This window comes from Leptosomus discolor, chromosome 5 (assembly GCF_034619465.1).
Source record: "Leptosomus discolor isolate bLepDis1 chromosome 5, bLepDis1.hap2, whole genome shotgun sequence".
Lineage (NCBI taxonomy): Eukaryota > Metazoa > Chordata > Aves > Leptosomiformes > Leptosomidae > Leptosomus > Leptosomus discolor.
Window position 1 is genome coordinate 60238021 of NC_141395.1, and position 17906 is coordinate 60255926.

At 43.8% G+C, this 17906-nt stretch overlaps 1 protein-coding gene across 24 annotated transcripts in view; it reads left to right on the forward strand.

Moving 5' to 3' along the window:
• The first annotated feature begins 1512 nt into the window (after positions 1–1512).
• Positions 1513–17906, forward strand: part of RIMS2 (regulating synaptic membrane exocytosis 2) — a 478829-nt gene continuing 462435 nt past the window's right edge. For all 24 annotated transcript variants that reach the window (XM_086465565.1, XM_086465576.1, XM_086465572.1 and 21 more), the window contains exon 1: positions 1513–1682. In XM_086465565.1, the coding sequence (XP_086321691.1) occupies positions 1513–1682 (170 nt within the window). The remainder of the gene's footprint in view (positions 1683–17906) is intronic.

Below are 17906 nucleotides of genomic sequence, written 5' to 3' on the forward strand. Positions count from 1 at the left end.
TCGAGGCGGACGCTGGGGCAGGATTTGCACCTTGCGCCGGCGGAAGGACGCGCTGTGGAGGCGCGGGCGGAGCGGCAGCTCCGCTGGGCTGGACCCGCATGGCCCAACAGCGGTGCCGTTCCCGGCCCGGGGGAGACAAAGGCCCGCCCGGCGCCCGCCCCGCCGCTCCCCTCGGCGTTACGCTCCGGTTCTCAGCCTACACTGCGGCCCGCGCCGTCGGGCCTTCGAGGGGACGGGCTGTGGCAGCCTCGCCGCCCTCCGGGACCGCTGCCCCCTTCGCCTTCCAGCTGCCGCCTCCTCCTCCCGGGGGTCGGCGCTGCCCCCGGCAGCTCTTCCTCCCTGGGGCTGCTCTTGGGGCCGGGCCCCGCCGAGCGGGTGCCCCTCTACCCCCGGGCAGCCCAAGCGGCGGCGGGGGGCGGCGGCGGCCGCGCAGCGTCTCCCCGCCCTCCCCCCTCGCCCCCCCGCGGCCGCCGGGCTCGGTCCTCTCAGCGCGTCGCTGGCGCCTTGGCTCCTCCTTGTCCTTCCTCGCGTGATTTTTATCGCGTCCGTTTTTTGTGCGGGGATAAATAAATAAATAAGGGCAGCTGCCGCCCGCCGCCCCCCCCCCCCCCCCCCCCCCCCCCCGCGCCCAGCCCGCGCGGCGCCGCTAGGGGCGGCAGCCGGGCCCCGTGCCCCGCGCCGCTCAGGTGGGGGAGGCGGCGGGGCGATGCGGAGCCCCCTCCCGTGACTCCGGCTCTCCGCCATGCCATGGGTTAGGCGGACTCCATCCCGCAGCCGAGAGGGCACCAGCCAAGCGAGGCGGCGGCAGGGAGCGGCGAGGCCCGGCCGAGGAGCGGCGGCGGCGGGAGGTGGCAGCGCAGGCGGCGGGTGGCGAACGCGGCGCCCCGCGGCCCCCTCCATGGACGGCGGCGGGGAATTATGAGCCGCGGCCGGCGGCCGGGACTGGCACTCGCCCGCTGGGGCTTCCCCCGCTGCGCGCCCCGGGGCGCCGGGGCTCCGCTCTCGCACGCCCCCCGCCTCGCCCCGCCGGCGGCCTCTGCCCCCGTCTCCTGCCCCTCCGCCCCCCCCCCCCCCCCCCCCCCCGCCGGCTCCGTCCCCCCCCCTCCCCGCTGGGTGCTCGGGGTTAGGGTAATCTCGCTCGCACCCAAACCACAGCGCTCCCGCGGCTAATCCTGCCCTTTCCCCTCTCCCTCCCCACCCCGCCTCCGGCCCTTCCTCTCCCGGCGCTGCCCTCTCCCCTCCCCGCTCCCCCTGCTCGCCCCCTGGGCCCCGCCGTCCCCGTCCTCCCCGCTGCCCCCGGCGAGCCGGCGGCCGGGCGGGTGGGTGCGAGGTCGGGGCTGCCGGCCACCCCGCCCCTCCCCGGCGGGGCCGTCATTAGGCTGCCGGTTGATTACAGGGTATTGATTTGTATGTGCTTCTCCCGGCGCCGGCGGCGGCCGCTCCCGCTGGTGCCGCCGCGGCCGCTGGAGTTAGGGCAGCGCTTCCCGTAGCGGCGGTGAGCTCCCACCAAACATGTCGGCTCCCGCCGGGCCCCGGGGCGGCCCCGCTCCTCCTCAGCCTCCGCCGGCTCCTCAGCCCGAGATGCCCGACCTTAGCCACCTCACGGAGGAAGAGCGGAAGATCATTCTGGCCGTCATGGACCGCCAGAAGAAGGAAGAGGAGAAGGAGCAATCCGTGCTCAAGTAAGGGCGGGCGCACCCCTTCCCCGTCCTCCCGGCCCATGGTCGCGGGCGCGGAGGTCTCTTCGCCGGTCTCGGGGGCGGCACGGCCGGGGCGGGAGAGAGGAACCGGGCGGCCGCGGGCGGGCAGGGGTGTCTCTTGTCGCCGGCCGTGCCCCGGCGGCTGCTTGGCGCCGGGCGAGTGTGGGGCGCGGCGGGGGGGACCTGCCGCCGCGGGAGCGGGCAGAAACGGGGCCGGGAGGCCGGGGCGGACAGTCAGGGAGCCGCGGCCCGGGCTCGCCGCCTGCCTCAGCCGCGCTCCGCGGGGCGGGCGGCGGCTCCGGCTCCGCACGCCCCGGCGCTAGCGGGGGCAAGGCGCCCAACATGGCCGCACAGGTGCCGTTCTCACCCGGCGTGTGCCATCAGGAGTAAGGGGGGTTGGTCGAGGCGGCGGTTGGCGCCGCCGGAGGGGGCGGATCGGCGGCACCGGGCTCCGTCCCGGGGGCGCGGCGGGCTCCGGGCTGGCGGCGGCGGCTCTGCCCGGCGCTGGCGCGGCCGCCCGTGGCGGAGAGGGACCGCCGGGGCCTAGGCTCCGGCCGTCTCGCTGGGTGGGTTTGCCACAGCCGCCATCTTCCCCCGACAACGTGTCTGCCGCCCGCCCCCGCCCCGCTGCTCTTTCCAAGCGTGAGCCCCGGCGCCGGGGGAAGCGGGGCGCCCTGCCGTCCGCCCGGCGCGGGCGTGGGAGGTGGCGACGGCCCGGCCCCAGCACCGGGAGCTGTCCGGGGCGGCGGGTTCCGCCTCCAGCACCGGGAGCTGTCCGGCGCGGCTGTTCCGGCCCCGGCACCGGGAGCTGTGCGGAGCGGCGCCGCCCCCGGAGCCCTGCGCGGGGCTGGGTGGCCCCGGCCCGGCGGCGCGGGGTCTCGTCCCGCCGCTGCTGCCCGGGCGCGGCGGGAAGCCGCGGGGGACGGGGACGCGTGAGCTCTCCCCTGGCGCTGTGCCCCAGCCCCGGGGGGCAAACGGATCTCGCCGGAGTTGCGGGGGTCCTGGCCCGCGGGCGGCGGGGCCGGGTCCGTCCCCAGCCCGGCGAGGGCACCCAGCGCACTCAAGACTCTTCTCCCTCTGTGGCGGAGCACTCACGCTGGCTTCTAACGGCGTAAAAATAAGCAAAGCCACTGCTGTCGCGGACATGACTTTCATGAGTGCGCTGAAGCTGAAGCACTAAGAGGTTTTTTAATCTCAAAATTGTTACTGTGTCTTGGACGTGTTAACTCAGCTGGCCCTTCACACCAGGACCTGGAAGCTGTTCTCTGGGCTTTGCATGCTGACTTTGGAAGTCTGTTTCCAGAATCATTGCATTATTATTAGCATCATAATGAAAACTTCAGTTGTCTGACAGCTACTAAACTGTGAGGTGGTCTCCTAAAAACATTTCAATGTCTGTTTATAACAGGTTTTTTGTTGGGTGAACATTCTGAAGAATGTCAGTGTAATGTGAGCACTGGGGATGAAGTGCCATACCTTGTTTTATCACTACCTCTCAGTCTCATGCTGTACAATTTGCTTGCTATTGTGATACTCTTATTTTAAAGCAATTTGGACTCCTTTACGTTGCTAAACTGTGTGGCATACCAAAATAAATGCAAGTTTTTGTCTACGATTTCTGTGCTGCTAAAAATTATTAACAAAGAAGGAAATGGAAAATTATTCAAGTTGCAGTGTAGATACATAGTAATAGTATTACAGTTTTAAAGAAGGCTTCTGGCAACTCTTGTTGCGGACGATAAAATTTATGATCCAATATAAAGTATGATTCCAGTATGATACTAGGATCAGCTTGAACTATTAAACTTACTAATGAAGAATAAACTATTCCCAAGTAATGACAAAGTAAAACCAACTTAAGAAATGAAACAGAACTGTTTTCATTTGCAGTCTTCAGAATCTGCAAAGTAGACAAGGGTCAAAAGAAAGGTCTTCATCAAATCTGAAGATAAACTATAAACTTCATGTGGGGTTTAGTTTCTCATTGTGTCTCACTAAAGCGTCCTCTTGAGCTCTGTGTAAGCTATGAGGGAAATGGTATGGTGTAAATTTTATATACAAAGGATAGCCTAAAACAGCTCCCTCAGGAAAAAGCTGTTGACAGTGGAATTTGGATAGATGGCTCACAATATTTTACAGGACATTGAGAAGTGATCTGGTGTCAGATGAATAACTCACCAGTTTAATTCTTAAAGTGAAGTGGTACCTGGAACCATCAGGTACATGTTTATTCTGAAAATATCTACAGATTTATTAAGGACAACCCTCCACCAAAGACAAAGCAGACCTTGTTCTGCATTTTTAGGTAGATATTACTGAGTTTAATTCTCTTGGCAGATGTTTTCCTTCTGTCAAGAGAAGAGAAAGAAGAAGAAAGAACCCCACCCCCCCCATATTTATATGAATGAATTACTGTTGTTGCATAGAGATAAATATAGAGCTAAATCCTGCAGTCTTTGTTCAAGTGTAATTCTCCTCGAAGGCAAGCTCCCTTTGAAGTGGAAGGTATTTTTGTCTGACTAAGCAATAAAATGGTGTCATTTCATTCCATGGAGAAATATGGGCGCATAAAAAAAAAGATGCTGAAAATAAGAGTTGACATTTAGAGATATTATCACAAGACCTGTTCAAATGTTGTAGAAAGGGCCAAGCATGGATTTCCTCTAATTTTTTTTTTTTTTATAATTTATGGTGATTGAGTGTCAGTATGAATGGCTAGTCTCCGGGCTCTACTTCCTTTCTCCATTCCATTTATACTTTGTGCTTTTCAAATTGTTATGCTGTGCCCATCACTGTGGTATTTGAGCATCTTCCAAAAGTGCATTAAGTAGTGTGACTCACATCTGTAATGTGGACTATTTATTCTTTTCCTTTCACTCCCTGGGGTAAATATGTGTGGATTTAAAATAGATACATAACTTCTCCTTATGCTTGTTTTACTCTTTTTGGGGAGAGGAAATGCAGATGGTATTGAGTTGTAATCTGTAGCAACTAATAGTGATCAGGTCAGCGTGAATTCTTGCCAGGATTTGCTGGAACATGATGGCATGGAAAGCAGAAGCTTTCCAGATTTGCTCTCTCCTTTGGCCTGGTTTGGTCTGTGAAACACGCCTAGCTACAGTTGTGCACTGTGTTCCTGTGGCAGAGCTTCTGCTTTAAAAAGGAGGATGGGCAGCAAAGTCTGCTGCTTTGACTGTCTCTTTTCTGGAATTTTTGGGACCTTTGGAGTGTATTTTGAATGTCATGTGCTAAGAAGGCGTCTTTTTGACAAGGTTATTGAACATATATTTTGCATAATATTTAATATGCATAATGCATGACACTCAGAGTGAATTTATGTCTGTACACTGGGTGTGAGTCCTTCTCTGCTGTTACCGGAATATTTATATATTTTCATCTTTTGTCTTTGTGGATATTTTACTCTCTTGGATATAGCACAGAACTTTTGATGATGACTTTTCCTTTACGTTATGAACATCCTTCCTCTTATATATTCCAGATTTGTGTTTGTTAACATTTGAACAGATTCTAGATAGCATGTTTACTCCATATGGATTGATTTATGGGATCAGTTTTGTGCTTTTTTACTTTTAATTTGTACTTTATTTCTATATCAAAGGACTGGCTTGAGAGGATGCACACATAAGAAAGTTTTATAGAAGATGCTAAGATGCTGACACTATTTGTAAAGACTTCTGTTTCAGCCTGTGTGATGTGCATATACACTCTTCTACTTGCAGTATCACGGGTTTCCAGCTCCTTTGCCTAGCTATTCTAAAGACAAAATGCTCTCCTTGCAAAGTCAGACTCGCAGCTCCGAAAATACGTGCATTTCAGCTTTTCAGGGGCATGGACAGTTTGGCCCAGTAGAAGACAAGTTTCCCCAAGAGAAAATTCATTATGAAATCATCCAGCTTTTCATATATTTACAAAGCATCATAGGTTTATCAGGAGGTCCTTATAAAAGATCTCTTTTGTATGTGTGTGTGGCTGAAATCAGCTGGTATTGTCATCTGTTTTATCCAGGGGGAGAAGACAGATGGAAACACAGTGGGCCAACTAGAGAATGGTAGCTCTCTGTTAGCCACCACTGTCAAGTCCAGGGTGAGCTTTAGGAAGGCACGACTGACTGCAGCCTTGTGTGGTCTCAGTTGCTGTGTCCGTGATTGCACAGTGGTTGGGTAGCTACGCTGACTGAAACAAAATCTCTGACAAGCAGACGTCAAAGAAGTCAGACTATGTGGGCTCTGTAAGGCACCGTGGGTGAGTGAGATGTGAGGCAGAATGCTGGGCCTGGGGGACAGGAAGCAATAGATTGTGGCTGTGCGTCACAGCAGTGTAAATATCCACCTCACAAAGCTATTGTACTGCTTTATAAATAATTATCCTGCTTTATAGATAATCAACTCTGATTTACACTGCTTTAAAAGCATTGTACATTTATGATTTAGATTTCGGGGCTGGAGGGATGAAAGAGATGTAGATGGTGCTTATTGGTTTTGCTGTTTTAAAAGTAGAGACAAGTATGCAGGAATTTCCAAAGTTTGTAGGGTAATGCAAAAATATTTGCTTCTGGTTAGAAAGTAAACTAGGACTCCAGGCAATGTTAGTTACTTAAGTTATTCTTCCGTAACTTTACACTGCATTTTGTCTGAATCTGGAGTGCTGATCAATACAGTCCATTGCTACACCAGTCATCATTTTGCTCGTTTCTATGTATTATAAAATAAAATATGGTCAAGGTGACTTTAAAAGTACTAACTTTATGCAGTGTAAAATAAGTGATAGTGGAAGTTATATGAAAATATATTGTTAAGGAAGCTGGTTGTTCCCTTCCCTGCCCTGCCCTGCCCTGCCTCTTCCTTGCCCTCTTCCCTTCCTACTACATCATTCTCTGCTCCCTCCTAATATTCTTTATCATCTCCCTTTTCTTTTGGTTTAACAAATAGTATTGCTTTTTGGGCCTCTCTCAAAATTGTCAGTATTCCTTACTCTTCTCTCTTACCACATGCTTAAACATTTTATACTGTAGATAATACTGGTCAGGATGTTATGGCTTGTACCATTTGCTCTTCAAGCAGAGCCAGTGTTTACAACTGTTCTCTGAAGCATCTAACACACTTTTGGGCACTGTCTACAAATAATAGCAGTAGTACTTCCTCTTAGTGACTAAGCAGAATGTATCTGGAGATTATACAGACTGGCAGTTACACTAATTACTGGGTTTGCTGATGTTAATGTTGAATAAAATTTCAGAAGACTGCAATAGTGCTGATGTTCCTGCATTCAAAAAGTACAAGCAGGATGGGTTGGATGTAGAAAGGCCTGACATCATATGGGGCCGAAAAATAGAAAAGCTGATACAGGATTTAGTTAACAAAGAACCCCAAAATTAGCTATTTAACACCAGCCGGTATGTGCTTTCTGAAATCTTGACAAATAAATCTGCTTTTGCGTTCTTTGAATCAAAAAGAAGAAAACATTTAATTTTACACCTTAAAGACAAGAGTGTAGATCATACTTTAAGTTGCTGGGACTGTATTCTAGAAAGTGGTGACTGGGTGAAATTCAGTGGACTCTGGAAGTGAGGTTAGGGGGATGAATGGTCTGGTCTTGATTTTGTCTGCATGCATCTGTGAGCTGGGTAACATCTAAATAACTGAGAATGTCAAATAATTGATTTTTCCATTGAAACAACAGCTTAATTAGTGTATATATTGTAAGTGCAAAAATACACAGAAATGATAGGTTACTACAGAACTGATATAAAATGTGTTTTTACACTGCCAAAGAAGTTTCAAAATTCTTGCAGCATATTCAACGTTCCATAATAAGGAGGAAAAAGGAATATAATGGTTTAAACTTCAACAATTAATCCAGTGTAATGTGAAAATAGCCATGTATATAAATGTTCGGTTTTTATCTGTGAGGTAGACTTGACAGCCTGGGAATTTTTTTTGGCTGAATGCCACCTCTCACCCCTCTGCTATACTGGCTTCCTTAAAGTTTTACTGTCGTATTCTCAGTCAGTCAGAAGGCTATGAAAGTTTCTAAGTCTCTTAGGCCTACCTTTTCCAAGAAGAATTATTTTGTGTTGCTGTCTTTCCTTTTTTTTTCTGAACATCTCCGATGGCTTTTTTGACAGGAACTTGGGGAGATAAAACCCAAAAGAACACAAGAGATGATGACTTATGCTCTCTTCTATACTTGTTTGACTGCAACAGACATTACACCTTAACAATGAGCTTTGAGGTGGGGATGATTTTTTGAGTTAAGATTAGATCATGTGGGCTGTCTTAATCATATGTTTTACTGTATCATGGTTAATAGCTTCAAGTTATCATAGACAACCTAATTTCTTTAAAACTGAGCAACAGTCTTCTTAATTTAGACTCATAAGCGGGAAGAATCTCTTTAAATACTAATTGTTTAAAATTGGCATTCAAAACCAGTTGTCTTTCAGACATTAATTCGTATTAGAAATCTGAAGTTCAGATCAAACCACATTGTTTTCAAACTGCTTACTGAGTTTAGATTTTGTCTCTTTTGCAGACTATGTGGTGTAACAGGAGGAACTGTTATGTCCTTGAAGTATAACTGTCTGTTGAGGGTATATTATAGTTTATTAATAAGAACAGTTTACATCTAGTCTGGTAGTGCTTTTGTAAACTCAGTAAACTCCAGCAACTGCATCTTGCAATTTGTTAAACTTCTGGTGGTACAATAAAATTGCAGAATGAGTGCTGTGCTGAAAAGCTGCTTCTTATGTTTGACTATTTCCTCATGTTTTGTCTCCAATGTACTGTCTCAAAGCTGCAAAGGGATCAGTCAGGACTGAGATAAGAGTTAATGTAACAGTATGAGATTGTCTAGGGAGTACTTGTGCATTAAGAAGTTCATACATATCATTTTTGGAGAGTAAGATTTCAAAGTAACTTCTACTGTTCTCTGCTGTTTGTCATCACATTTCTCTGCCTAAACATGTTTGCAGAGTGATCTTAGTTGCATTTTTATAAACTGAAATTAAATTAATGGATTTTGATAAGGGAGGAGCTTACAATAGTCCACTTCATGTATCTCTTGGCATTTTGAAGTTCTGATGGGAGACTCTAAAGAATATCTTTATTTTAGACTTGAAACCCTTTTATTAAAACCATAGTGAGATATCTTGTTTGTTCTAGCAGGAGTTAGCAAGAGCTGAACTTGTGTTTCAAAAAAGTTTGAGTGCTTCTATTTAGAAAATTCACAAAGAAAATATTTAAACTTTAAATAAAACATTAAGAAGTTATTTTCTTTTTACTGTCTCTATGGAGTTGGTTCTTTCCTCTTAAATATCACATGAAGTTGCTTAAATACTTCCTGATAACTTATTCTTTCTTTATTTAAGATTAATATTTTTAAGGTGAATGGTTTCTTATAGCAAGTATTATGTTGTAGTTGGACATAGAATATCTCACAGGTCATATACCATTACTAGGTATTTGATATAACCTGGCATCTCAGTTCTATGTATTTGTGAGGACAGTCTTTCTTTAGAATGTGTATTGTCTTAAGCATATGAGGGACATCAAATGTTTGGACCTTTAAATAAAATTGTGAGTTAGAAGCAGCCAGCATTTTTGGAAAATGATTTGCAACCATCTTTCTTACAACTTTTCAGAAATGAGTGCTCCAGTGTGTCAGCAAGAAATCTTTTTCCATATACTGTTACTCTATGTCTTGGTGCATTTATACATTTTTCTCTTTACAGAAAGGATGAGTGAGAAGTAATGCTTTTAAAGCTGTTGAAAGGCCAGATAACACATAGAATAATAGAAAACAGGGCTGGTTGGGACCTCAAGAGGTCTTCCAATTCATCCTTTGCTTCGAGGTATGACCAACTATGAGATAGCAATTCCTGACACTTGTCTAATCTAGTGATTCCCAACTGTGAAGGCCCACCTAGCCAGTGAAATAAATAGGCTTCATGGCCGAGTCAAGGGCACGTAACAGACGACACTCAGAATTTGAGCTAATCAGCTCTGCAAGAGCTGTACTGCCTACATAGGAGAGGAGCGGACCAAACAGATCTTAAGGTAAAGCTCTTGGATCCAGTATGGAACTTTAACGTTTTTTTTCAAATTAGTTTACTACTGAAAGGTATGAGAACAACAAGGCAACTACTGACCTAACCAGGAACAGAGGTTACTTGAACTCCTTAGGTAATTTGTCTCAGTAGATTTTTTTTCCTCTGCTGTTAAACCCAAATCTCTTTCCTGTCATTTGCTACTTACTCTGTCCTTGATGGAAATGCAGAGCAGTCTGTTAACTTTTCTGTTTGCAGCAACATTTTATATATTTCACAAATATGATCATATCTCCTCCTGTGAATTCTCATAATCTCCTTTCTATAGACTCAACAGATCACATTTTCTAGACTTTTGACCATTTTTGTTGCTGTTCTTTATATACTTTCTCTCTGATCTTGTTCAAAAATACGATGTCCAAAACCAGACACAGTATTCCAAACAGAAGTGCATGGGGAGAGCACAAGGATAACACCACGTGTCTTGCACAGAATGCTTTCCTTGTACAGTCAGTGTCATGTGTGTTTGGGTTTTTTGTTGTGATATAGCATTATGGACTCATGGTCAGCTTGTGATTTACTATACTTTCAACACACTGTTCTGCAGAACTGCTGCTGAATCAATCATTCTTCATTTTGTATTTTGAAGCTGATTACCTCAGCTATGCATGGCGTTTGTCTTCATCCCCATTTAGCTATATTCTCTCTGTATCAGATGCCTCCTATGAATTTTGCATTAGAGTGCTTAAATAAAATGCACAAACAGCCCTTGGAGCAAGAACGAGGATTTGCCTTTAGAGAGTATCCTAATCACAGAGCTATTCAGACTTTCTGTTGCTTGTCCATACATTCACATTCCCAACAGCAGAGATGCACAACTTCACTGGTAGGATGCAGAATAATCTTATTCCAGTTTTGCCCATAGCTTGTTTGTTAGGGAAGAGAGAGCTGTGTTCAAATCTCCTCAAGCCTCAGCTGTCTACAACACAGGTCTCACACCTCCTTGGAAAGACATAACTGCCACACTATTGTAAGGGAAACAGTTGCGTCCTCTGCTATATTTATTCATGGAAGCTGTTGGCTGATTTACAACAGATTTGACAAAAAAGTTGAGCTTCCAAACATACTTAATTACTAAGGGTCTCATGAAAATAAGTAGATGGGTAGTGGCAAGGATTGTCCACACTCCTGACTGTGGAAAAGTCTGCTTACACCATATTACATACCCAGGAGTCTTTATAAGGGAGAACCAACCATAGACATCAAAATAAATCCATTGTGAGCTGTGAATCCTCACGAAATCAGACTTCTTTAGGTCCAGCAGTCATAGAACTGCTTGTTAATGAAAACGATTGCCTCAGTTTTAGTATCTTTTTCATTCCCATATTACAATATTTAGAGCTTGGGCTAAGGATTCAGCCCAGAGAATCTCTGTGATTCTTCTGACCAGATGTGAATATCTACAGTGTAAGACATCTACATCTGAAATCACTTAGATTCAACTTAAAGCAAATGGAAATAAAGAGGTGCCTTTAGGATGTGATCCATCTCATCTTAAATTAGACATTTCAAATTTGCCGGATGAATTGCAGAGCCTATTTTTGGCTATGGACTTGAAAAGGAGATAGAGTGAATGTGTCAGATGTAGAGGTCTACCTTGTAGACATCCTGAGCTAGGAATCTCACCCTCAGAGTTCTGCCTTTGAGGGCAGCTCTTCACTATTTGGTCTTACAAGAATGCCATAGCCACTTTCCCTACTGGCACTGACTTTTATAGTTCTCTAGATTTCTTTAGAAGCCTGTTTGTCAATCTGCATCTTTTGCTTATATATCCATCAATTATTAATTAGGCATGCTCATTTATCCTTATCTTTACTATTTGAGACTCACTGCTGGGAACCTGAGTATGTTTCCATTCTAGTCCAAGGTTATTCTTAGGATTTGTGTATCTTTTATGCTAAATTCAGAAAGCCTTCGAAGAATCAGATCTAAAAGAAGACCTTGGAATACAAGATAATTTCCAGCATGTGGGATTAAGCATACCTATTAACACAATTAAATTGCAAAGAAAATCTTCACATGCCATTCACTAATAAGAATGATTAGTGGATATTTTAAACCAGAAGATAGAATCTCATAGCTGAAGTTAGTCTGATTGCTAGATGAGAAGTTGCAAACACAGGATTTGTTTACTGCTTGTAAACTTAAAACAGTGTAACATTAAGATGCAAAGAAAACTCTGCAAACTCAATTTAAGTTGAAAATTTCTTTCCATAACTCACACAGTATCTCTCTTTTGCTGTGTATCAACGGACATTAGAGAGATTTCAACATATGCTTTGAATATCTTCTGTGCTTTCAATTTCTTCTTTTCTGCTAGTTAGCCATTGATTTAACAATCTTTGTCTACTGTGTGTTTACAAGTTGATAGGTCACTTTTGATAGTAGTCTGTTAGAAACCTTCTACTGCATTGCTATGCATTCTGAATTCAGCACTTTCTTGCTTTAAAAGCCTGGATAAACAGGTATCTGTGGAAGATGTTGTGTTGTACAGAAATCAAATATATTTTTGCTGAATCAGGCCTTAAGACAGTTTGGGAGCATGGAATTTGATTCAGCTTGCTTTCATTAATTTGGTTAGTCATTGCAATTATGATTCATTTCATTCTGTGTAACCGACTGCTGCACAGTAAGTGACAGCTGGACCATGTATTATCTAACAGCTAGGAAAATAGCATCACTGTCACGTTTAGAGGGCTGAGGATTATACTTTTATTGAACACGTGTTTTGTATTAAAGTTAAAATGCTTGGGGAAAATCTTACTTTTTTCAAACTATTTGTAGCACTACAGATATGAAACAGCACAGAAAACAATACAAACTATTTAAAAAGAAGAATTTTAATTTATGAATAGAATGAACCTTCTTGTTCTGATTTTTAATGATTTATTGGCTTTTTGGATTGGTTGTAAAATTATGACTGTGGATGCTTTGCTGATAGTCTGATTTACATAAAAGTGGTCGGTTTGAGGGGATAAATTTAACTGAATGGGAAATATTTCTCAAGTGCTGAAATTACTTCCATGCTAATATGTATCACATCAGAAGACATTTCAATTGAAGCAGTAATTTTAATTATTCTGCTGAACTTTACCAAAATGCCAGGGAATTTCAAAAGTTAGCAGGTTGTAAAGTTAAGCAAAACCCCAATATGATTGAAAGAAAATTGTATTTTATTTTATAATTTTATTGTAGTATCCACATTTCTTTTTAAAAATTGTATCTTCCATGTTTAAAAATATGTATCAGAAAATCCACTGTTTATGGTTTACCTGGAAAAATGCTGTAGAGGGTTCTGTGAAGGCACTGAGCCAAGAAAAGGTATTTTCAGGGTAAAGTACAGAGAAAGTACTTGATATCTGAAAGCGTTGAATTCTTCTGTCTGCTTGGTATCTGAACATGCAGGTGGCAAAAGATGAATGAAATTTAATGGTCTACAGCTGAGCACGGATGTAAATTTATATAATTTGAATTTATTTAGGCATGGTTGGAAGATAAGTGTTTATATGAACATGTCTTCCGCAGAATTTACTGAGTGTTCTTGTCTAAAATTTGGTCTGAGTTGTATATTTGAAAAGTCTTTATAACACAGCTCTTCTCTTGTAAAAAAAGAAGCTTTTATTTGGAGAAAGACAAAATAAACATTTAGTTAGATTTTTAACTATTAGTATGAATGGTCATATTTGTTCTGCACAAACAATAATTATAATTTTAGAATTAGGCCATGATCACACTGACTCTTGGGCCCCAACTTAACTTCACGGACATAAATAACTATTTCTTTACTCAGTAGGACCAGTTATTTACAACTAAGAGATTCATTAATTAAAAGGAATATGTGTTAAAATAGAGCCTTTTTCCAGACTTTATAATTTTGCCTAATAACACTTTAAAATAATAACCACCCCCCCCCGGAGTTTCACTATGGAAGTTGATTAACTATTGAACCATGGAGGAGCCCACGCTGGGGCAGGTGGATGTGCCCTGAAGGAAGCTGTGACCTTGTGGAGAGCCTGCACTGGAGCAGGCTCCTGGCAGGACCTGTGGCCCATGGAGAGGAGCCCATGCTGGAGCAGGTTTTCTAGCAGGACCTGGGGCCTGTTGGGGGGACTCCTGCCAGAGCAGTCTGTTCCTGAAGGACTGCACACCATGGAAAGGACCCACGCTGGAACAGTGCTTGAAGAGCTGCAGCCTGTGGGAAGGACACGTGTTGGAGCAGTTCATTAAGGACTGTCTCCTGTGTGAAGTATCCCATGCTGGAGCAGGGAAAATGTGTGAGGAGGAAGCAGTGGCAGAGACGAAGTGTTATAGACTGACCACAATGCCCATTCCCCATCCACCTGCGCTGTGTGGGGGTTGGAGGTAGAAGATTTAGGAGTGAAGCTGAGCCTGGGGGGAAGGGAGGGGTGAGGTGAAGGTGTTTTTAGCTCTGTGGTTATGTCCACTGTCCTATCCTGTTATTAATTGGCAATAATTTAAATTAATTTTCCCAAAGTGGAGTCTGTTTTGCCTGTGACAATAACCGGTGAGTGATCTGCCTGTCCTTATCTCAACGCACGAGCTTTTCCATTTTATTTTCTGCCCTCTTGCTGAGGAAGGGGAATGAGAGAGTGGCTTGGTGGGTGTCTGGCAGCCAGCCAAGGTCAACCCACCACAGTATTTTTGAAATATATTTACAAAGGCTAACTTGAGCCTAGTGACACCGCTCTTCCTGGGTTCTCTATGGAATCAACCCAGCAAGAGAAAGAGAGGCTTCTCCAGAACACAGCTCTGAGGGGCTAAATTCAGCTCTGGAGCCCCGGGCAGTTCCCTGCTCTCAGCGCAGCACAGGCAGCTCCACTGCCAGCCCAGCTGCTCCTTCCTGCCTCCATGACATCATCATGGCCTTGGTGCAAGTGTCTGCTGAACTGCCTAGAGAAACTGCTTCAGGGAAGTTAAGCTAATGAATATTTTCCCCTTCACCATTTTGGCAGAGCATTTCTTTTAAGCTACAAAAAGGAACTGATCTGGTTTACTGTACAGTCCTGCAAGCTGCTGAGCTAGCACAACTGAGGGGCTGGGAGAGGTTAGCTACAGTGCTTTTGGAATTTCTGGGAGTAATGGACTTAGTCCACCGTTATTTCCACAGTCTGCAATGACTGGTCATGTTGCAATCATTGGGAAAAGCAGCAGTCAACACGTACAAAATAATTTTTGGTTTTGAAGGTGCCGTTTGAGGTCTGTGAGTCAGTGCAGCCAAAATCAGTGTTCAGAACTTTTCTCATGAAGAAACAAAGAAAATGCTCATAAAATTTTGCTGTTGAGTAACTGGAGTTGGAAGACCATTGCTGGTGTTAGTTCAGATAGAACTAGGTTTTGTGTTTCTTTATAAGCGTATGCAGGTTTTTTTCTCAGACACTTAAAACACTGATTTTCTGACATAATGGAATAAGTTTGTTCAGCTCATAGGATTTGGAAAGAAAGGAGAGAGGAAATATCTTAGATGAAGCTGGCTAAGTGAATGGGCTCTAGAAAGCTGTGTTGTTGCATTTTCCAGTGTGATCTGGGACATAAATAATGAAAGATATGTAGCAAAGGTCCTAGTTGTAATTGCTGCACACACGCGCTTTTATATTTTCACATATAAAAACTGACTGGACACTCTTTTTATTGTGCACAATAATGGGAGAGCTGCTTTGCCCCAGTATTTCAGTTTTTGTATGAAGATAAGATCTTCTGATTGTTCAAATTATGTGATGACTTTGGCTCTAAGTGTGTTTGCAATTTACTTGAAATATAGGCTACATGGATATTTTAAAAAAGAGGACACATAAATGATTTTGTTGTAATTTAATCTGTTGTTAAAACATAATTTTAAATAGTGAAGCCTGTAGATGACAACAATTATGACTAAATTTCAATAAGCTAGGGTCATGAACTACCAAACGTTTGTAAGATTACATAGAGAAACACAAAGTGTGAACTCACCATTGCTACTGTCTATGCCGACACATACGAAAAAGATAGACCTTGCATCAAAGCATTTTATTTTTTTCTAATTGGAAGAAAAGTAATTGATTCTGCTAAGTTATAGACTTACTTACTTGTGCATCTGATATGTAGCCTCATTGACTTAATTGAATTTTTTTAAAAAATGACTGTTTGAGAAATACAGCAATTAAAAATGTTACCATGCTAGTAGCAATTTTCTGAATGCCTACCTAGCCATCTTATTTTTAAGCAATGCTATATTTAGAGGGACATTTCATTCTTTCAGAAGAGAAATAAATCTATTAGGACTAGGACTATTATGTAGGACTATTAAATATTCACATATTTTGTACTACTTCATTGCTAATATTAGACCAGTATTCATTAGGAGCTACATTCTCCTATTGGTTAGAAAATGTTGTGGGTTTTTTTTTTTTTTTTTTTTCCTCTTGGATGCTGTAACAGTCATCTTTGATCTGCATTTTATTGAAAAATAAAACATCTCTCTCCTTTCTTATGCCTTCCCTCTAGAATGCTGGTAAAAATTACTACAGAAGCGATATTTTCACATGTTAACATGTGTTGTACCCCCAAATGAGTCCTCCTTTCAGAATCAAAGCCCACTCTTCTGGAATGATTTGCTGTCCCTAAATGTGAATAAATTATACATTTTTAAAATGTCATATTCACTCAGAAGCCAGCAATTGTATTAAAACTAACTTCTTGTTGAACATTTTTTCTATAAATATCAGACACAAATTTCTGGAGGATACAGTAAGCTTTTACTTTTTCACAGGTTAATATTCAGACTGTCTCAGTGGCTGGTTTAACAAATGTCCAGTGTCTGACTGGATTAAGTGACCCCATTACTGGTTTGTACTACTGGCTTGAATGCCTGTGTTATTGGGTCCTGGTTTGGCTGGGGCAGAATCACAGCCCATCCGTGCTGGGCAGGCCGTTAGCAGTTTTGAGTCATCCAGAGCAGCTGACCTGAGTGAGCTACAGGGGTAGCCCATCCCGTAATGTCATGGGCATTATAAAGGGGGAAGGTTTATTGAGGAAGGGGAGCTCCTGTGGGTGTCCTGCTGGGGTTTCTCCTGCTCATTCTCTGGCTTCTCCCAGGGACTGCTCTCTGGTTGATTGTGACAACTGAACATTTATTTGGCTGAGTATAACTCTGTATATCTCTGGTGTTATCTCATTAAAATCTGTTATCACTTTCACCCATGAGTCTGCTCTCCTTTTTTGTGACTCCTCCCTGGTTGGTGAGGGGTTCTGGGGTGATAGAGCAACTGTTGCAGTTTAGACCTGGGTACAGGCTAAATGTAAATGAAATACGGAAAGGTCTTTTCTCCTAATGCTGTATGTAAGAAGATGCACTTAATAGTTGATGTTTCTCTCTGTGGAAAATGAGGATGGAACTTCAATAGAGATGTATCTGAGATGGTAATGGAATTATTCTGAAAGAAGCAAGATATTATGGAGGGCATGTTTGTCTTAAACAAGACTTTTTTTTTTTTTTCTGTCTGAGAAATTACATAGTTCTTCCAGTGCTCCAAATATGGTTTAAGTTATATAAGTGCTAGTTTAATATTTTTAATTTAACTTACATTTAGGTTATATAAGATAGGATTTTCCAATTCTTATTATTTTATATTCATTTTATATATAAAAGTGGTCTGGGAGATGACTGTTTAAGTCTGTCAATCCTATAGATTTTAATGCAGATTAATTTTAAACTATACACTTTCCCCAATTCAGTTTTTATGGATGGAGCTTGTGAGAAAATATTTGCTTCAGATCATAAATAACTGGCAAATAAAACACTTTATTGCTTTTTTGTAGTGCTTTCCTGAAAACTTTGTTTCCATAATGAAATGATTGAGCCTGATTTTGGTTTAACTTGCATTCTTTTATTCTGTTATAAGTTTACTGATGTCATCAGATGACTTCTGATCTCATCTTATTGTCAAACTAAAAAAACTAGGCCTATTATTCCTCATCATTGATGTCAAAACCTGTAATGGCCATGTGGGAGTGAGAGACTGCAGACAGCCTCACTTCGCTCCTGTAGCATTTAAGCAGTGAATGTGCAGTTCTTGAACTGACGT